Source organism: Esox lucius, chromosome 9 (genome assembly GCF_011004845.1).
Source record: "Esox lucius isolate fEsoLuc1 chromosome 9, fEsoLuc1.pri, whole genome shotgun sequence".
In the NCBI taxonomy this organism is placed as follows: domain Eukaryota; kingdom Metazoa; phylum Chordata; class Actinopteri; order Esociformes; family Esocidae; genus Esox; species Esox lucius.
The window spans coordinates 16826052-16848822 of NC_047577.1; the positions used below are offsets into that span (position 1 = coordinate 16826052).

The window sequence follows — 22771 nt, forward strand, 5'->3', positions numbered from 1 at the left end:
CACTCACTTTCCCTTAATAATGTGAAATGCATTAAAAAATATATATTATACTCAGACGAAACCTCAAACGCTCAAAGGGAATCCTCCCTTTGTCTCTCTCCGACACATTGCTCTTTCATCCTTTCGCTCGCCCCTTCTCATCTTCGAATTGGACACATTTCTCCACACACCTGTTTTCTCTTTGACCGTTTGATGTGTAGATCTCTGTTTCCCTCTGTCTGATTCCTATTCTGTTTTTCTAACCAGCTGCCACTCATGCACTCTAACCTGGTTCACATTCACCCGCTGTGCTTCACCTTTGTCATCAGTGCAGCACTGTTTACCTTTGGTTGACGTTTGGTCGACGTTTAGTTGGGATACTATACTGTTATGTGGCTTTGTAGAGGCTTTAGACATCCGTCTCATTTACTGATGGTTTGTTCGGTTCAGGGGCTGATGGAGTGGCTGGCTCTTTGGCCTTTGGAATAAACAAGTTCTGTATTCCGGTCACTTTATAACTGAAATGACGGTTCATTCAAAGTCACTAACCTGAATGTACAACGTGTGCTGACCAGGGTAACTTTTTGACCTTAGTGTTTTCTGGTCAAAATTGAGAGGTCAGGAAACCAGGTCAGGAGCCTTTGTTTAATGGATGCTCTGTGTTCCGTAGGTTTCTGGGAGTGCCCCCAGGGCGAGGCAGCTGCCCGCTGACAGGACCTCTGCCCTTTGACCTCATCTACACGGACTACCACGGCATGCAGCAGATGAAGCAGCACATGGGGCTTTCGCTCAAAAGACACAAGTTAGTGTATTCCTGTGCATGTGTACCTGTATTTACAGTGTGTGGGTGTGCGTATGTGATTTGTGGAGTCAAATAAAGTGTGTGTGTGTGTGTGTGTGTGTGTTCGTGCATATGGGTCTGGGTGTTATGTGTCAGTGTGTTCCTTGTCGGTGGTTTACGACATGTGTTTATGATTCCATTATGGGTGGTTATTAGGTGGCTATCTGCTCGTAACTCTCACAGCCAGTTAATCCCATTTGGGCCTGTAAAACACGCCGTCTCTCAGTTTCAGCCTGGTGTCAGCGCTGTCTCATACTGGGAGGGCGACGGTGCGGAAGTACGGCCGCAAACAAAACCTGGCAATGACAAGACAACTCTGCCACCTCGAGTGCACACACTTACACGTGCATTCAGGTTTAAAAGCACTCTCATTCTCATGTTTAGCCAGGCGGGACATATATGGTATCTCACCAAAGTGAGTTCACCCCTCACATTTTTGTAAATATTTGATTATATATCTTTTCATGTGACAAAACTGAAGAAATTACACTTTACTACAATGTAAAGTAGTGAGTGAACAGCTTGTATAACAGTGTACATTTGCTGTGCACTCAAAATAACTCAACACACAGCCATTAATGTCTAAACCGCTGGCAACAGAAGTGAGTACACCCCTAAGTGAAAATGTCCAAATTGGGCCCAATTTGTCATTTTCCCTCCCCGGTGTCATGTGACTCATTAGTGTTACAAGGTCTCAGGTGTGAATGGGGAGCAGGTGTGTTACATTTGGTGTCATCGCTCTGTCACTCCCTCATACTGGTCATTGGAAGTTCAACATGGCACCACATGGCAAAGAACTCTCTGAGGATCTGAAAAAAAGAATTGTTGCTCTACACAGACCCTGAAACTGAGCTGCAGCACGGTGGCCAAAACCATACATTTTAACAGTACAAAGTAGTGTCCAAATCGTTATCATTATAGCCAACCCATGCGGGGTCTACATTCGATAACCATCAGTGCTGACTTGGCGTCGGTTACCATAGAAACAACAATGCTCTGGCGAAGCTAGATTTGGTATGTCATCTAAAAAGTACTTTACAGATGTTGTATGTTTTTGTAAATTAAAATAAAAATTAAAGCCAGGTCAATTGTATTATTTTCTGTGTTCGAGGTTAACAGATTATATATTCTAATTATAATTATTAGGCTATTTTGTTATAATATAAAAATAAAATCACACATGACGATTGCCATTCAATTAATAACATAACTAGTTATGCAAAGCTAGCCAGTCTAACCCATATAAACTCCGGCATTATAAACCCACTCTCCTTTTGCGTCCATGTAACACCCACCTGACAAACCCACAATGGCACCAACCTTCCTCCACGCTGCATTTTTTTGGTTTAGGTTTGGTTTGGTTTAGAGTGCGCATTTGGATTGTAGCCTAAATGTTGTAAAAAAACTCACGTTAAAATAAAATACGAGTTACGTTAAGTCCATCAAATGTTGTGGAATGAAATCGAGCGGCAGGTTTTATCTGACTTAAAGGCACCGACAGACGGGCCGCGCTGGCGAAGGTCTTTTAGACTTTCAATTGCCGTAGTGCGGCGGGCGACGCGGTGCGTGGTGCTCGATCCCGTGTCCCTTCGTTTAAAACACACAAAGACGGCCCACGGTAAGCGACAGCGACAAGAAAAATCCGTAATTTTGAAAATGAAATACAATTAGCTTGGCTTTCATTTTCATTTCATTTTAAATACATAATGTAGTTGTCTAGGTAAGCAGGTTATTTGCAATTCTCATCTGTGTGCAATATTATTCTAATTATAAAACTTCTTGCGGTTTGCCGCCCATCGCCCTACTCCAATGGAATTTCTATGAGACCTTCACCGCCACCGCGGCCCGTGTGCATGTGCCTTAAGCACTGAAAACACTTGCCGTTCCGCTAGTGACAACGGGAGGCTGCTGAAATAGTCCCGCCTTTGCTGTTTGACCAATCAGCTGCTTATTTTAAACTGGGAAAAGTAGAATATTGCATTCAAGGAAAAATGGCGGGCCCACTATAAACAAAACAGAGTAGTAAAGAAATCTCAGTTCATTAAAATTAAACTCACTATAAGAAAACGCGGATTTCTCTGCTAGCCTGCTAGCAATTCAAGAAAACCCTGACAGCCCCTGCAGAAACGGTTCATTAACGAAAATGGTTGCATGCCATTTGTTTTAAAAAATACATCTCGCAAAAGCTAGCACAACTATATACATACTACATATTAACAGATCAAGGGTCCGAGACTGAGCAACCCTTGACTACGCTATACATAGTTTCTTATATTGTCTCAATAGACCTTGAGTGCGACGTTATGGATTTCCTCCTATACTTGAACTAGTAAAATTAGCTCTTTGTCTAATGTGTTGCTTAGGTTATGAACAATTCACTATTGTAGTACCTCCTACAAGCTTTCCTATTGGTTTTCCGCTGTGCTCCGATTGGCTTTCCGCGATGCAGAAGGAAAAAAAAAATAGGACACTCCAATCTTTTCATGTCTGCCGTTCCGCCATGGCCAGCGCTGCTGTCTCGCATCAAGGGGCGGGGCCTGAAGCCTGTTTGGATTGGCCAGCAATGGAGCACTTCCTCTTTCAACAACGGCATGCCGCTTATGTGTGAATGAGGGGTGAGCGGAGGCGCTTTCAGTGCAGGCCGAGGCGCCAGACCTGTGAGCAAGCCCATGTCAACCAACGAACAGGGTTTATCTTGTCAACCAATCAAACAGTCATTCCTTGACAACACCGAGCGGAAAAATTGAGGATAAATTAATTATTGCGGTTTCAGATTTCCCAGAATTTTAGGCTGTAAAACTTTGCGTTTTCAGTTGTCGCTTACCACGGCCTGTTTGTAAGTGCCTTTACACTATTGGCACCGCTTTCTATCGGTTCTATAGGCTCTGCGGTCTACCCGGCAACAAATGGCACCACTTAGAAACAAGACGTATTGACAGTACCACGCCTATCACCTATAGGCCGCATGCGCTAGTCCAGCTGTCAGCGGCTTATTATAGCCACTGTGCTGCTTGCCTACTGCTGTGAGGATTGCAATCGATCGGACCAAGGCGTAGAGAGAATGAAGGATTGAGAAAGAGGGCAGGAGAGAAATGGAGGGAGCCGGGCAGAGTGCAAACGGAGGAGTGGCAGGTCACTTGGCTCAAACTGACACCGGATAACAGCCAATGCCCAAAGCGGTGTATTTAGAAGAAAATCTCATTATGAATGAGGGATGAGTCCGTGAGTAGCCTAAAGAAAGGACACGGTAAGTGTGCCTGTAGCCCCGTGAATTCCTTTCAGCAGACATTCTAACTTTCTGTGGGATCGTGCGTGCATGTGTGTCCCAGAAATCACGAAAATCTGACTCTGACGTTGATACTACTGTGTTTTTCGGACAGCAATGTCATCTTGGAACCTTGTTGACCTAGGCCTGTTCTAATTAGAAGTGAAGTTTATTGTGGTGCCCGGCAAAGCAGCCCACATCGAACTGAACCTATGGATTTAGGGTTTGGTTTGAATGAATCCACTACATATGAGGTTTTTAAAAGAGAAATCGATATAATTACTTTTGAAAATTGTTGGTTTAAAACTTGTTCATGTCTTTCTAAACAACCCTGGGTATTGTTATTGGATGATGAGAGCGATGTTAGCGGACTCAAGTGCGTTAAATCTCTCTCCCTATAACATGCTGAGTATTGACTTGACTCTTAAACCTACTGGCCATACAGGCCTGTATTGATCTTTATTGCATCCTCATAAACAACAGAATACATTCCAGTGATTTCTTCTACAGAAGGTTACAGAGATACTTGTAATTTACCAAAATTACTGTCATTTTCAGTCACTTCTTGAATGATCTTAGTTTTGGTCGGTTATTTTTAATTAAACGGATGAAGTTTATACGTAGTATACATTTGTGTTCCGTTGGAGGACAGTGGGAACTATGGCGTGGAACCCAGTGAGGCAGGGCTGAAGAGGGACGTTTATTTGATGTTCCAAACAAGGATCCAAATGTAGAACGTATCGCCGGACACGCCGACAACTGAATCAAATCGCCTAAGTCAAAACCTGGCATAGTCGGCTTGAAAACAAAAAACTATACTTCTCTATGGACTCTCCACAGGTAAGACGGGCCTGACCGGTAATCCTGTCACATAGAACATACACTGAATCTATGACAAATCTGGTGGACAAACCTACTGGATAAACCTACTGGATTAACTTTCAAGGTAACCTCTGTGTGATGCGTTACCTAAAACAGTATGTAGCTCCTAAAACAGTATTCCATAATATAAAAGTGTACAAAGAAATGATTGGTGAACAACACTTCTTGAAATGTAACATCCAGTAGAAATCTTAGCGATGGAAGCCATCATTCCATGCATGACGATGTTTGGTGTAACAATATTTGGTGTAACGATATTTGGAATTATGACCTTGTGCGATTACCTTTCGAGGTAACATGGGGCACTTCCTCAAAAGATAACCCCCGCCAATTACAACAATATGAATATATTGTGTTATGGGCAGTCACACAGAGGTCAGAGGTCAAAGTATTAACAAATACTGACATGTATTTACCATAAAGGTGAATGACATTACTGACATAAGTTATCTGGCTAGATTGGTTTCGTTGCTAAGATAAATATGTGACTTAGGGTTTCAGTAACTTCCTCATCAGCGTCCTGAGAGGAAGAGAGGAATGGCGATGCCCCTTTAAGTCTTTCATGTCTCTTAATTTCGTACAGATCAAGTCACAAGTCATGGATCAAGTCCAAGTCAGGTGTTTTTGCTTTTTTGTCAAGTTAAATTTGCATCTGTCATGTGAACTGAGCCCACATCTATTACATAATAGTAAAAGTCATCTTACAAACATTTAGAAGTTTGAACACACCATAAACTACCAGGGCCTTAATAGGATCAAGTTACCCTTAGATGCTGTTTTTTCCACTCTATCTCTACCCCAGATGTTGCACTTTACCCACAACCCTTAGCGGTTGTGTGGGCCTGAATGAGATACGAGCCCTGTCAGCTGAAAAGCATCATTAATCAACCCCATAGCTCCTGGGCCCTCAGCTTCTACTTAATTACTTTAGCTTTATGTTACTCCGAATATCCAGCTGCATAAATAATGCCTGGCCATCCAATATGCTTGATTGTGCATGTTCAGGGAGGAAGAGGAGGAGGGGGTCAAGAATGAAGAGTGGGTAGAGGTACGGTACGATGCTGAAAGCCGATAGCAAGTGGTTTTAAATCACACTTCCCGATTTAATAATGGGCCAATGCTATGGATCTGTGTGAGCTACGCCTGCTGTATTTACAGCTCTACTAGTCCAGAGGGCCAAGGTAGGGCTACAATATATAGCATATGGCAATATAAAAAATCACGTGACCACATAAACATGTGTGCAAGCAGACGCACAAACATTATTCCATGAACTAACACATGCAGTGTGACATAAACACACACCTACAAACGCAATTTTTTATTCACCTAACTCGGGTGGGCAAACTAGGGTCCACAGGCCAATTCCATCTGGCCTGGAGTAGATAATAAAATATTATTTGAGGGGAAGTAATACAACTCACCAGCCCTTATACATCTGAATCTGAATTTAAATTATTTAGACATTATAATGGACCTACTACATGAATGTTTTAATTATTGCCCTTCTCTGGCCAGTAAATAATTTCTGATTAACAAATGACAAAATAAATGTGTCCCTCCATTTAATTTCAAAATCCTGGTGTTGCCCCTGAGCCAATAGGTTTGCCCTCACCTGACCGAACTATTGGTTAACAGCTACCTTTCCCCCCTTTTGACCCAGATAATGTTGAACAAACTGTATCTCAGTCTCAGTAGTTTGTGATGTAATGTACACTATTATTTAATTTAAATAATAATTGTGTCCTTAAAACATTTATTTCATCAAAGAAACCTCCATTTGCAGCAATTACAGCCTTTCAGATCCTCTGCATTCTAGTTTAAGTCTGTCCATTTCAACTCACCAGTATGTGTGACGTGAATGCACTCCTCCAGCATCTTTTCATTTGGTCTGGGTCTCCCAAATGTTCTCCTTTGTGATCTGAACACCTCAAACTTAGACTTGTCTGTCCACAAACCTTTTTCCAATCTGTCCAGTGTCTGCGTTATATTTGCCCATTTTAATCTTTTATTTTTATGGGCCCATCCTGAGTTATGGCTTTTTCTTTGCAACTCTGCCCAAAAGGTCAGCATCCTGGAATCACTGTTGGCATTGAGACTGGTGTTTTCCGGGTACTTTTTTAATGAAGCTGCCAGTGAGGACCTGTGAGGTGTCTGTTTCTCAAACTAGACACTAATGTATTTGTCCTCTTGTTCAGTTGTGCACCAGGGCCTCCCACTCCTCTTTCTATTCTGGTTAGAGACTGTTTGTGCTGTTAAGTGAAGGGAGTAGTACACAGCATTGTAAAATATCTTCAGTTTCTCTGCAATTTCTCGCAGGGAATTGCCTTCATTTCTCCGAACAAGAATAGACTGAGTTTCAGAAGGAAGTTCTTTGTTTCTGGCCACTTTGAGCCTGTAATCGAATCCACAATTGCTGATGCTCCAGACACAACTAATCTAAAGAAGAACAGTTTTATTGCTTCTTTCTAATGATCAACTAGCCTTTTAAAATTGTTAACTTGGATTAGCATACACAATGTGCCATTGGAACACAGGAGTGTTGGTTGCTGATAATGGGCCGTTTCCAGGTCCAAAAAAACATTTATAGAATTAATGTCTACACTGTATTTTTCATCAATTTGAATTTTAATAAACCAAAAAAAGAATTCTCAAACAACGGTAGCGTAGAGGCCTGTGTCCCCCATGGCCACTGATCTGTTTTCGAGAAACACAGCCAGCAGTGCATCGCCTGTTGTCCCACGTTGCATAGACCTCTACTGTACGTTGGCCTTGACGAACAGTTTCCACATCTGTGAGGCTGCAGGGGTGCGTGGTGTCTACTCCCAGGAGCAGCGCGGTGCCCTGGGCTCTAGCTCCGCACCCGGCTTGGAGCGACCTGTGAGATAGTTGGAGATAACCCGAAGGGACAGAAAGTGCACACTTCCATATTATACCTCTTGGCCATGCTTCCTGGTGACAAATGCCACAGGTGCCACAAGTTTTTTTGTGTGAAATTAAGTACATCCCCTGGAAACCTTTTTAAAACATAGTTATACTTACAGAGATGTCATTTTCACTTCAACACTATTGACAGATAAATATATCCTAATTTAACAAATTACACTGAAAGGATATACTTTGCAATCATTTATTCCTCCAACATCTCCAGAAATGCATTTTCTTTATTGTAGATAAAATAAGTAAACCGCTAGCTTCAATAGCTAGTGTTGCCCCTTTGACTAAAATAACTTCATGTTGCTGTTTCTTGTAACTGTCTATCAATCTTATTCAGTGACTGGGAGGCATTTTCTCCTATTTTTCTTTACAGTACTGCTTCAATTGAGTCATATTCGTGGACAGCATTACGATAGGATTGAGGTCTAGGCTTTGACTTGACTGCTTCATAACCCTCCATTTCTTTTTTTGCCACTCTGTTGTAGCTTTGCTTGTGCTGTTTGGAACATTTTCCTGTTGCAAGATACAAGTTCGTTTCAGTTTTTTGACAGATGGCCTCACATTTCCCCCAAGAGTTATCTAGTACAATATGGAATTCATGGTTTGACTCTGTGACAATTTGGCCCTGAGACAACAAAGCAGCCACTAACCATAAAGCCATCGCCTCTATTATTTATGGTTGGTATGAGATCAGTCAGGTATTGTGTGTATTGTGAGTTAGTAAATGAGTAATAAATTACACATTAAGTCTATAACACAAAAGCATAATTAAAAGCAGTGACTCCTACCCTTCATCCCACCTTCCATTCACTTCCCTAGGGAAGTGTTGTAATCTGGTGCAAAACTTTTCAGAGATGATGAGGGAAGAAGGAAACTATTGCAAGAGGTGGGACTAACTGAAAGTTATATCTCTTCATCAATGGTTTAATGAAAACCCTCTTTCTGGCTCGGATTCACGTGGCATGTTTTTAAGATGCTCACAAGCAGATAAGCAGCTGTCTCTTTCTGATTCATTCGAGATTTATTGCTGTCAGTCTTATACTCTTTCCTCCCACACCCAAGATGTGCAATGAAAACAACAGAACTGTCAAAAAGATACCAATGTCACCTTGTGTAATATTTAATTGTCATACCTAGAGGACAGCTGATTTATTTATGTTTGGAAATAGCCACTTAGGGCTTAACATCCCAACACCTCATTGAACCGACAGAAATAAAACCTATTTAGTCAGTTTCGGTTCTGAGTTTACAGAGGGTCTGGGTCAGAGCAAAACTCCATGATTACAATGCTTTACAATGGCGCAAGCACAAAGTATGACAAGGCCCAATTAACAATTTGGACAGGCATCTCTGTCAAATCAGCATATTGATTGTCTCAAGGCAAATAGGTTGAGCTCAGGCCTTCAGCTCATCCACAGTGGAAGGATTTAACAGTCATCAACGTGGTACGGTCCAGGGCTGCACTGTGAGTGCATCATAGAATGCGAACTGCATGTGCGTGTTTGTGTGTGTCATTGGTGTGTGTTTGTGTCTGTCATTATTGTGTGTGTGTTTGTGTGTCATAAGGGTGTGTGTGTTTGTATGTGTCATTAGTGTGTGTGTTTGTTGTGTGTCATTAGTGTGCGTGTTTGTTTGTGCCGTTTGTGTGTGTCATTAGTGTGTGTGTGTGTGTGTGTGTGTGTGTGTGTTTGTGTGTATGTCGTTAGTGTGCATGTTTGTGTGTGTCATTAGTGTGCGTATTCGTGTATGTCATTTGTGTGCGTGTTTGTGGGTGTCATTACTGTGTGTGTGTTTGTGTGTGTCATTAGTGTGTGTTTGTGTGTGTCATTAGTGTGTTTGTGTGTATGTCGTTAGTGTGCAAGTTTGTGTGTGCCTTTAGTGTGTGTGTATTCATGTGTGCCATTAGTGTGCGTATTCGTGTATGTCATTTGTGTGTGTCATTAGTGCATGTTTGTTTGTGTGTGTCATTAGTGCGTGTGGCACATAGGTCCGACACGAGATGGGGAACTTTTCAGACATGACTTTTAAGTAGGCCACAGTACTTCTGGCTCAAATACCTGACCTTATGTCTGAGAGAGTAAACCTGCTTTAAGGCTTCATTCAAGGACTTAAGGCCTGATCAATCCATCACACCATCCACAGAATAGTTGATAGCCTTTTGTGACAAGCAGAATGATTGCTACCCCTCTGGGGTCGGCAGAGCCCGCGGTACGGCCATTACCTGGTCTACAATGGTTCCACTGAAGGCTTTTGTCTCCATAGTGTCCGCTGTGTGTTCGGCATTGTGCCTCTGAAAGGCCAGTATTAATGGTATTGAAATTTTTTTTTGTTTTTTGGTTTTTCTCCGTGTTCCCTCTTGTCAGACGCGGTCGCAGAGCTTGTCGAATGGGCGAACAGGTCTTGTTAACCGCGTGCGCTCACGCGCACACACAGACACACCTACAGACAGGGTATACAGTGCCTGTCAAGCAGATGTACACACCGCACATCAAACAGACAAACACTCTCGCATACACCCAAGGTGCGACACAATGGATGAAAGTAAATAGCACTTAGACAGCACTGAATCCCTCTTAAATCCCTGTCACTTTACTCGACACACCAAGGCTTCTGGGAAAAACTGAGCATTGCTGATACAGCGTGACCATTATTGAAATGAGTAATGCTGTCCAAAAATCAATTGTGTAAAAATCTTATTATTTATATACCACCGTTAAACAAATGTGCCTGTTCTGATAATGTCAGAAATGTGCTAAATCCCTCTCCTGTATTCCCGAATCCTCCTATATTCACTTAAAGGAATAGTTTGGGAATTTGGCAGTGAAGCCCTTAGTCTATTTCCCCAGAGTCTGTTGATTTTGCATTTTATGTATCTGCTCTTAGTATGAAGGAAGTTGCCGGTAGTGTTCATAGAAACTGCTCACTAGCTTAGACTGCATGTCTACAGTGGATATAAAAAGTCTACACACCCCTGTTAAAATTCCAGGTTCTTGTGATGTAAAAGAAGGAAACAAAGATAGACCATGTCAGAACATTTTCCCACTTTTAATGTGACCTATAATGTGAACAATTCCATTGAAAAACAAACTGAAATCTTTGGGGGGAAAAAATGACAAATAAAAAACCTTACAATAACCTGGTTGCATAAATGTGCACACCCTCATATAAATGTGGATGTGGCTGCGTTCAGAATTAACCAATCACATTCAAACTCATGTTAAATAGAAATCATTACACACCGGCCATCATTTAAAGTGACTCTGATTAATCACAAATAAAGTTCAGCTGTTCTAGTAGGATTTTCCTGACATTTTCTTAGTTGCATCCCAGAGCAAAAGCCATGGTCCGCAGAGAGCTTCCAAAGCATCAGAGGGATTTAATTGTTGAAAGATAGCAGTCAGGAGAAGGGTACACAATAATTTCCAAAGCATTAGATATACCATGGAACACAGTGAAGACAGTCATCATCAAGTGGAGAAAATATGGCACAACAGAGACATTACCAAGAACTGGACGTCCCTCCAAAATTGATGAAAAGATGAGAAGAAAACTGGTCAGGGAGGCTTCCAAGAGGCCTACAGCAACATTAAAGGAACTGCAAAAATTTCTGGCAAGTACTGGCTGTCTACTCAAATGTACTGGAAAGGAGGGTTCGGCAGATAGTCGAACCTCAGATTGAAGAGGAACAATGCGGATTCCGTCCTGGTCGACCAGCTCTTTACTCTTGCAAGGATCCTGGAGGGGGCCTGGGAATATACCCATCCAGTCTACATGTGTTTTGTGGATATGGAGAAGGCGTATGACCGGGTCCCCCGGACGATACTGTGGGAGGTGCTGTGGGAGTATGGGGTGAGGAGGTCCCTTCTGAGGGCTATCCAATCCCTGTACGTCCAAAGTAAGAGCTGTGTTCGGGTTCTCGGTAGTAAGTTGGACTTGTTTCAGGTGGGGGTTGGCCTCCACCAGGGCTGCGCTTTGTCACCAATCCTGTTTGTAACTTTTATGGACAGGATATCGAGGCGTAGTCGGGGTGGGGAGGGGTTGCAGTTCGGTGGTCTGGGGATCTCATCGCTGCTTTTTGCGGATGATGTGGTCCTGATGGCATCATCGGTCTGTGACCTTCAGCACTCACTGAACCGGTTCGCAGCCAAGTGCGAAGTGGTTGGGATGAGGATTAGCACCTCTAAATCTGAGGCCATGGTTCTCAGCAGGAAACCGATGGAGTGCCTCCTCCGGGTAGGGAATGTGGCGTTACCCCGAGTAAAGGAGTTCAAGTATCTTGGGGTCTTGTTCGCGAGTGAGGGGACAATGAAGCGGGAGATTGGCCGGAGAATCGGAGCAGCGGGGGCGGTATTGCATTCGCTTTACCGCACCGTTGTGATGAAAAGAGAGCGGAGCCGGATATACCGGTCAATTTTCGTTCCTGCCCTCACCTATGGTCATGAAGGCTGGGTCATAAATAACTAGATCGCGAGTACAAGCGGCTGAAATGGGTTTTCTCAGAAGGGTGGCTGGCTTCTCCCTTAGGAATAGGGTGAGAAGCTCAGTCATCAAGAAGCTCAGTCACAAAAGCATGTGGGAAAATGTGTTATGGTCTGATGAAACCAAGGTTGAACTTTTTGGACATAATTCCAAAAGGTATGTTTGGCGCAAAAACAACACTGCACATCAAAGAAGTGTGGGCAAATGTGCCATGCTAATTGTCAAGATGTGTCAAGATGTGCCATGCTAATAGACTCCAACCCAAAAAGATTGAGTGCTGTAATAAAATCAAAAGGTGCTTAAACAAAGTATTAGTTTAAGGGTATGCACACTTATGCAACCAGGTTATTGTGAGTTTTTTATTTTTCCCCCTCAAAGATTTCAGTTTGTTTTTCAATTGAATTATTCACATTATAGGTCACATTAAAGGTGGAAAAAGTTGTGACATGATTTATCTCCGTCTCATTCTTTTACATCACACAAACCTGGCATTTTAACAGGGGTGTGTAGACTTTTTATATCCACTGTACCTGTTCATATAGACTTTCTTCCAGTCATTGCACCGTTGCAAATACTTGATAGCAACTTCTATTAAACTGGATGCAGTGAAATAAACATGTTGTCTACAAGTTCATATATAACAATCCCCCCAACTGTCCCTTTAAAGACTTCACAGCTTCTGTAAAGAAACTGAGCAATAGTGATACTAATTAGTGTAATAATTATTGAAATGAGAAGTGTTATCTAAAAATGTATTATTGATGTAGAAGAGTTCAACAAATATTGAAGAACAGGATGTCTAGTGTTGAGAAGTTTGTCACTGCCTATTATAATAACTTATAAAAAATTAAATTATGTTTGAATTAATCTAACAATTGTTTTTACAGAAAATTACAGCTTTGTTAATTGGGTGACACTTTATTTGGATGATCAATATATAGTAGCTTCACTGACTATTTAAAGACTTTCAATAAAAGTCTTTAAATAACTATGTGCCGTCACCAACACTAACCTTAAACCTCATCCTGTACATAACCTTAAACTCTTCCCCCAACCCACACCCTAACACTCATTTAAAACCTAACCTTAACAAGCAATTCATTTGCTTTTGGTAGTTTGTTGATAGTATTTATAATGTTGAAGCTCCAAATAAAATGTAACCGTAAATGCTTCGGGTGTTTCATTAAAATGTTGGTCCCCCGCCTCTTTTCAGGTGCCACATCCGTGTGATCGACACATTCGGCACAGAGCCGGCCTATAACCACGAGGAGTACGCCACGCTGCACGGCTACAGGTCCAACTGGGGATACTGGAACCTCAACACGCGGCAATACATGACCATGTTCCGTAAGTCATACGTCATTACCTTGGCAACAGAAGGGTTAACAGGGCTTCTTTTGATCTTCTGGTTCAGTCATCAGTTGTGGGAACTGTAATTCGTTGAGGATGAATATAAAATGCATGTGCAGACATGGCATAAATGTCCCCCTGGAGAGAGCCAAGTAAGACATTGATGCAAAGATTATCTCACATAGGGACTGACGAGTTCATCCTAGCGCTGGAAGGCGAGGATTGAGATACTGTGTTGAAGTTCATGCAGTCCCCACAGAGACAGCTGGGTTAGAGATTTGTAACAAACATTGTAACAATGTTTTAATTCTATTGCATTTCATTGTAAAGCACATTGAATTGCTTCTATATAAATACACTTCTTGCTTGCTTCTCTACTAGACAGACTTTCATCAGAGATCCTTCATTATAAATACAAAGCACAAGTACATTACAATTTCATGTTGCAAACCAAGCATTCCTGTGAAACATATTCAGCTCTAACTGGCGAAGGATTCTGGCTGTTACCTTAACATTGCTACCGTCAGCAACTATTTGTTGAGACAAAATGTTTTTTGGAAACAGGGCTTTAATTAGGACCTGGATAGAGCGTCGTGTTTTTGAGGGAGGGGAATCTCCAATAATATTTTGTTTGTGAAAATGGCTTTTAAAAAACAGCTTCCTTCCCTGTTATTTAATACCCATGCTGCTTATAGCAGAGTTAGCAGGGAGTTCGGAGGTTACAGTTGGCCACCGGAGAATTGCATCATCATAGAGGGTTGGGCAAATTTTCTTCTGACTGGAGCGGCCTTCCGTAGCGCGTCGTTTAGTTAACTGAGTGGCACTTGACTCTTTCCACCTCCACAGATCTGTTCCACGCAACCGATAACATCCTCCTGGCCACGATACACCCACAATACAAGTCAAACCACTTAGCATTGTATTGCTACAGATACCAGCAGAATCCGCCTAGCTTTAAAACACCAGCTCCAGAAATGGAGCCACTTGACATTGTAATGCCGGTATTTTAGCATACAGAGAGCTTTTTGAGTAGCCACACTTACCGTTTGGAAATGGAATGTAGTAGCATGGAACAGGTAATATCAATATCAGGGCTACCGCTTCAGTCCTCACACAGAGCTGATTATACCACTCAAACTCAAAGATGAAAAGTGTCTCTGTCCTCCTCCTCCCTCCCCTCCGCCTCACTGTCCCCTACTCCCCACTCTCTCTCTGACCCATGCCCTCCTCTCCTCCTCGCCTCAGCCCACACTCCAGATAACTCCTTCATGGGCTTTGTGTCTGAGGAGCTGAATGACACAGAGAAGCGGAGCATCATGCTTAATAAGGTCAACAGTATGGCCGTGGTCTACGGCAAGGAGGCCAGCATGTGGAAGGTACGAATGGACACTCACAAACACACACACAAAGAGCAGCGATCAAAGAATATCTTAGATGTATTCCACACTTCATGAGTAGTGTTTAATTGAATGTGCCTGGTGAATGGAACCAATGGGATGGTCCCGAAAGTGCAAATCAGTACCTGGTTGAATATCTGGTGGGCCCTAGCAAACACTTGATATTTTAAATTCAGGTATATTGCTTGTATAGCACTTTTTGTTGATTTTGGTAGGATCATTACTGTTCTCTATATAAATGAAGCACATCGGATGTCTAAAAAAAATGTTACGTCCAGCCTCAACATTCCTGTGCAATAAGATTCAGGAATCAATTGACCATTCAGGTCACACAGAGACTGGCCAGTTGAAATGGAAAGACTCAAAATGTATGAGAATCACCTGGCCTATAATCAGTACTCAGGGCTCTGATTACATTTCCTGCCCAGAGCCCAATCTCCATGCTGTTTAAACAAGCTTTTCCATTTTCTCCGGTCAAGAACAAGAGGTTAAACCATATGAAATTGTTTCAAATCTCACACACATTTAAATCCACAGTTTGTTCAAATGCCCACACACTTACACAAACACACACACACACACACGCAAACACACTACCAACACCCCCGACATCCAATACAGCAGTCCAGAGATGTAGCCAATAGAATAGAGTTGTTAACTGCATCAGAGACGAGTTCTGACAAGCCGCGCCATCCATAGAGTTTGGCATACAGTAGTCACATGTGGATTCGTTTGAGGGAATCATGCAGCATTCATTCACAGCCAATTTCCCCTTCAATTGCGCCCCGGTTGTTCACAGTGCATATTCGATGAAGAGCAACTCTGACAAACCGGCATTGTTTTAAGCACTGTGAAGGAGTTGCTTCTGCTGCAGCTTTGTTCCAACCCTGCTTGAGAGTGCCAATTCCCCAGAAATTGCATTCAATAGTTTACACTGGTATCGCGGGCCCGAGACAAGGAGATGTCTTTGAAATTGTCTGTGAATATTGAGCAATTGTTGCTTAATAGGAACAGATTGAGAAAAATGGAATACATGACAGATTGTTGAATAATATTCATTTTTCTTTCTCTTCTTTTCGTTCCCCGTTGCCTTCCTCTCGTTTCCTCCTCTGTCTTTGACAAACCCTCTCTTCTTCTTTCTCTTCCTCTCCTTCCTTCTCCCGTCATGGCCTTGGCCTTTTCCACCCTGATCTCCTGTGTTCTCTGGGTTTTCTCCTCTCTCGTCCCCCTTCCTCTGCCCTCCTCCATTGGATCTGGATGGACTCTACAGCTCCAGGTAACAGTAAGACTCTTCTGTAAAACACACAAAGCACCTCTTTGCCACTCCTCCTCTTACACAATCACCGCAGTACTTCAACTGTCATCATAAACCTACAGCACGCACTCTGGTGAAGTGAATTATAAAAGCTTCTTTAAAAAATGTCAGCATCCCTCTGTTTTCATTCTAACGTTCTCATTTAGAGGATGATATCCTGACAAGGCATAACAACGTTTTTTGAATAGTCCACAGCTAATGTCAGCCTGTAGCTATCTGTGAACAGAGAAAAAGAGAGGGGGGAATGAATTATTCAACTGGAAGGCTGTGGTGCCACAGATGTCTTTTTGAATATTAAATACTGGACGAGACTTGAGGACATCTGTTCCAATTAAAAATACTGGAGCACACCCAGGCCTCACATGAGGGCGTTTTTAGAAGATGTTGTTCTATCCATCGCAACGCTTTTGCAAAACAGTTGTTTTTCGGTGGTGACGTCAACCCTCCTTTTTCTCTCTCTCCAGTTCTCTCCATCCCTTGGGGCAGTGTGTTTAGGGAGTGAGTGTTCTGGGTCTTTAGTCGGTTGGACTAACAAATTGGAGTATCCCAAAGCTTTGGCACGTGTGTGGACGATGTTCCAAGCAGGTGTTCATTCTCAAACAGTCTCTGCTCTGCTTGTAGAGAACAGGCTACTCTGGCTAGTTCAATATAGTTACATCAAAGCTGAACCAATATCTGCAAGATCACATGAGGATCACAGTATTGTGCAGTGTTCTACATTGTCCTAACAACTAACATAGTATAAAGTTACCGTCAAATAAAACGATCCCTGCACTCAATGATTTGTATAAGTTTGAACATCAATGCTGCAGATTGGTTAATTAACTATATTTAGAGAAGATGGTTGTAAACTCTTGCATGGCAGCCTGCCTATGTACAGTGCCAGTCAGGCAGTTGAAACACACTAACCCTTTCACGTGAATGTGTGTGTCCAAACGTTTAACTGCTACAGTGTTTTGAAATTGTTTTGCTGTAAGTTACAGACCGATACAGACAGAGCAATAGACCCACTGAGAAGCGCTAGTGTGAGGCACCCTCCTAACATGGCGTCGGGCCTCACCTCCAATCACCTCACAGCTCACATGTGCCCCGGCAGTCTTTGTACGTGTGCACCCGTCTGCGTTGTGCACGCGAGTGTCGGCCCGTCTGCGTTGTGCACGCGAGTGTCGGCCCGTCTGCGTTGTGCACGCGAGTGTGGTTGATGTGAGAAGGGCTACCTGCTGGCTACATGTAAACATACTGCAGAGAGGAAAGGAGATAAAAGGGTTCTCTCCTGGTATGTCTGTTGGTGAACCCACAGGGGGAGATTCTCTGACTGGTCTCATTGAACTGTCTGTTCCAGCTCCAACTCGCACACACACACATACACACACACTTGTTTAATCAGCCGTGTCGCTCTTTCTATCTGCTTTTCCTTTCTATTTCTCTATCACGTCAGTTGTTTACTTTGTCTTTCTCTCTCAACCTCCATCTCCCTCTTTCTCACTGTCTGTCTTAGTTTTTTTCCTCTCTCGCTGTCTAGCCATCCATGTCTCTCATCCTCAAGGCTGAACTGCCAGCTTGCAGCACCCTAACTGGCTATTGTCAAACATGACATACACTTAGCTGAGCTCAAATCAAACAGACTGCAACCCGCCGCGTGCACAGCTTAGGTCAACTTCTGTTTCATCTCCCGACCTCTTAATCCAGCCATGCTCTGTTTGAACTGATTCCTGAGACCAGCCCAGGTCAGCTTGTTTAGCATCGCTGATGTGACCTAGCTGTGACCCGGTCTGGCCTGGATTCACTCTGGACTGTGTGTGTGTGTCTCTGGTGCCCAGTACGTGTGTGTGTGTGTGTGTTTCCTTGGCTCTTATTCATGGTGTCGGATGCACTCGGAGCGTGGGCTAATCGCCTAATTGGCTGAGGAAATCCTGGCTGAGGAAACCATCGATCAAAGCAGCCCACCAATTGCAGTGCAGCCTGTGCACGTGTGTGAGTGTGTTGTGTGTGTTGGAGCGGGGGTGAATTTACAAAGATACAGTAAGCTTCCTAACATCCAGGAAGTCAATAAGGAGACCTGAACTGTGGCTGGGTCGAATGGAGGGGAGTTGATTCATTTTGGAGTCAAGGAGGTCATTTATACACATATACAGTGAGGGGAAAAAAGTATTTGATTCCCTGCTGATTTTGTACGTTTTCCCACAGACAAATTATCAGTCTATAATTAATGGTAGGTTTATTTGAACAGTGTGAGACAGAATATCAACAAAATAATCCAGAAAAACGCATGTCAAAAATGTTATAAATGTATTTGCATTTTAATGAGTGAAATTAGTATTCGACCCCTCTACAAAACATGACTGAGTACTTGTTGGCAAAACCCTTGTTGGCAATCACAGAGATCAGAAGTTTCTTGTAGTTGGCCACCTGGTTTGCACACATCTCAGGAGGGATTTTGTCCCACTCTTTGCAGATTTTCTTCCTAGTCATTAAGGTTTCAAGGCTGACGTTTGGCAACTCGAACCTTCAGCTCCTGGACCTTAATGTGTTTCCACTCCTTTGTAGCCTTGGTCGTGTGTTTCCGGTCATTGTCATGCTGGAATACTCATCAACGACTCATTTTCAATGCCCTGGCTGTGGGAAGAAGGTTCTCACCCAGGATTTGACGGTACATGGCCCCGTCCATCGTCCCTTTGATGCAGTGAAGTTGTCCTGTCCCCTTAGCAGAAAAACACCCCCAAAGCATAATGTTTCCACCTCCATGTTTGACAGTGGGTATGGTGTTCTTGGGGTCATAGGCAGCATTCCTCCACCAAACACAGTGAGTTGATTTGATGCCAAAGAGCTCGATTTTGTTCTCAGCTGACCACAACACTTTCACCCAGTTCTACTCTGAATCATTCAGATGTTCATTGGCAAACTTCAGATGGGCCTGTACATGTGCTTTCTTGAGCAGGGGGACCTTGTGGGCGCTGCAGGATTTCAGTCCTTCACGGCATAGTGTGTTACCAATTGTTTTCTTGGTAACTATGGTCCCAGCTGCCTTGAGATCATTGACAAGATCCTCCTGTGTAGTCCTGGGCTGATTCCTCACCTTTCTCATGATCATTGCAACTCCACAAGGTGAGATTTTGCATGGAGCCCCAGACCGAGGGAGATTGACAGTTCTTTTGTGTTTCTTCCATTTGCGAATAAACTTCTCTCCTTCTCACCAAGCTGCTTGGTGATGGTCTTGTAGCCCATTCCAGCCTTGTGTAGGTCTACAATCTTGTCCCTGACATCTTGGACAGCTCTTTGGTCTTGGCCATGGTGGAGAGTTTGGAATCTGATTGATTAATTGCTTCTGGTAACAAGTGTCTTTTATACAGGTAACAAACTGAGATTAGGAGCACTCCCTTTAAGAGTGTGCTCCTAATCTCAGCTCATTATCTGTATAAAAGACACCTGGGAGCCAGAAATCTTTCTGATTGAGAGGGGATTAAATGCTTATTTTACTCATTAAAATGCAAATCAATATACAGTATAACATGCGTTATTCTGGATTTTGTTATTCTGTCTCTCACTGTTCAAATAAATCTACAATTAAAATTATAGACTCATTTCTTTGTCAGTGGGCAAACATACAAAATCAGCAGGGGATCAAATACTTTTTTCCCTCACTCTATACTCTCCCACAACTCCCACCAACAAATGCACAACCTTGATTAAACCTCCAGCCTCCCCCATACTCCTGGAGATTATCGGATGTGTTCGCAAAACGTCTTGGCGGAAGTGGTAGCAGCGATTGATATTTGAACTTCAGCTGAACACCCATCGGATACCCAGGCATGCAGGCATAAAAGTGTGTGGACTGACGCTGATGTTGTGATTGAGCCGTAAGACTGGTATAAGACTGGTATAAGACTGGTATACATCAAGTCTCTTCGCTCTATAGCGTTGCGCCTCGTTCATGTCTGTGGAGACCGTCCACAACAATGTGGCACTGCAAATCCCCTTTAGGGAGTGTTTCTTTAGTCCATCTCTGTAACCGAATCTTAGCAGCCTAGCTTCTTTGTAGGCTAGTTTGACTCGACATTAAGTTACGAAGACAAGTTAAGGAAAATGTTACCTAATAAAACATGTTTTGTTATGTTCAGCAGCACCAATTTTGTCTCCTCAGTTGAATATTTAGGAAATATTTAGCTATCCAAAAATGCAATCTCTGAAGGGAGACAAGCTCTTCCTCCATCTGTTACAAACTGTCCAACATTTTGAATAATTAGCAGATGATTAGCAAATTGTTTTGGATATCCAAACTCGTCTTTGTTACTAGTACTCATTACAGTTCCGGATAAGTTTAGTCAGAATGCGATTTTGAGTAGTTACATTTGGAATTGTTTACAACCACAAATGCAAAACGTACTAGTAGTAGTTACAGTAAGTACTAGTTGCTTTTAAATGATGACTAGTGAGTTCCCGGGAATGAATGTTAAAACTGCTTGTCATACCTGACAAATCAATTGCCCTCCATTTAAACCAACCACAGCTCAAGTCCCCTTATTGACTTCCTGCTGCCAGGACGTGTTAGCGCCACACACTTGGTCAAAATGAATGTGCCGTCCAGAATTGTCCGGAAACCACATTCTTTGATTGTGTGTAGATGTGCTTTTTCTGTATGGCCCCGCTAAATACTGTTTATTCTTCCTACCTGCTATGAAATCTATTCAATTTCGAATGGTCCCGACATGCAACCGTGAATCTAAATGTTTGACAGTTTTCACCGGTGGTCATTACACTGTGACTTGACAGACAATTTTTTTTACCTATTTGAATGTAAATAGCTTGTGCGTGTAGTCGGGCAGAGCGCACAGCTGGGCGACATGCCAAATGACTTACCTATGAGGTCTGTAGAGGTCTACTGATTGATGTGTGATAGGTAGACAAAGGCCAGGGTAAAGTGATTGAAGACGTGGTGCAGAGCACCAGAGCTGTGAAACTAACCACAGCTTGTGTGTCTCACCACTCCAGTGTCAGTCAACCGTCAGCCTTTGGCTCCGTTGCTTGATGTTTTAAAAGCTTCATCCTCCCTTTTGTCCTACTTCCCAATATATTTTAATGTTTCAGGCGGCCAGTAATGGGGTTCCGATCTGAGAAAGTTGTATTTTGTTTGCAAATAGCCTAAATAAAGCAGGGTAAGGAAATAATAAGAGAATAACAAACAGTCGAATGTTTAAACTATTAGAAGTTGACAGGCGCCGGGTTGTAGACAGTAATCCTACAGTACACAGCGGGGTAGCACAGTCTGAGTAATTAGCCCATTTCTATTTGCTATGGCCTATTTAAATAATAAGAGATTATGTACATACAATTAATAACAGGAATTTAGCATAGACCTGATGGAGCAGTGAATTCCACCAAAGTGGCTCAAGTAGGATATACCTAACAGATTATTTTCCTCTGTGTCAGATGCATTGACCCATTCATTTAAAAAAATAAAATACCTGTTCTGTTCTCTCTCCATTCAAAAGGCTATGACTAACTTTTGGCTCTGCCATGCATGTATTGTTTTATTAATGACTTGCTGGAAATGACAAAATGAAAGATTCCTTATAATTACTTGGTTTACATTAGTGACATAATGGCAGGCGTGAATATATTCCAAAACCTTACGGCACTGCCGTGCTGTTACAAAACATCACCCCTTAAGCCCCATAAAGACTTCATCAGATAGGAAGAACTGTGGGAACTCCATAGCCTGAGACATGGATATGATGGCAGCCACTGAGGAGATCAGGGGCGCCGGTTGGCACTGGCTGGCACAGGCTGGCACGGGCTGGCACAGGCTGGCACAGGCTGGGGCTCAGACGCTGCTGCCCTCTGGGTGCCCGGAGTGGCACTGGCAGTCAGCCCGCATCTCAAACCTGCGTCCTCACACGGATGACTGTTTCTCTCTGGTGCCGGTGAGAGATGCCGCAGAGGCCTGTGTGAGTGTGTGGAGACGGCCAGCTATTCTCATCATTCACATGGATGGCCTGCGGCAATGTGTCTCTCCTAAAGGGGCCTGTCACACTCAACTCCCGGCGCTCACTAACTGGCCGTGGCTCAGTCTCCCCACGTGAAGACACTGACATTCACAGCACACACACACACAATCCTCGGCGCTGCTTAAGCACAGAATTCACAAGCTCACACCGACGCTCGGGGGAAACGAGCGGCGGTTAGGCTAGACGGGATGTCGTCCCGAGTCCCTGCAGCGACCCATGAAACCCGTCACCTCAGCTGGTTCTGACATTCTGCTGGTTTGAAACGAATACGATTAGCATTCCGGGGCTATTACTGTGTTGAAATGTGATTTGATGTAGGGG

At 43.1% G+C, this 22771-nt stretch overlaps 1 protein-coding gene across 7 annotated transcripts in view; it reads left to right on the top strand.

Moving 5' to 3' along the window:
- Positions 1–22771, top strand: part of LOC105021617 (alpha-1,6-mannosylglycoprotein 6-beta-N-acetylglucosaminyltransferase B) — a 121046-nt gene that overhangs the window by 89548 nt on the left and 8727 nt on the right. For all 7 annotated transcript variants that reach the window (XM_020049872.2, XM_010889393.3, XM_020049871.2 and 4 more), the window contains 4 exons: positions 650–781; positions 13597–13730; positions 14979–15109; positions 16401–16406. In XM_020049872.2, the coding sequence (XP_019905431.2) occupies positions 650–781; positions 13597–13730; positions 14979–15109; positions 16401–16406 (403 nt within the window). The remainder of the gene's footprint in view (positions 1–649; positions 782–13596; positions 13731–14978; positions 15110–16400; positions 16407–22771) is intronic.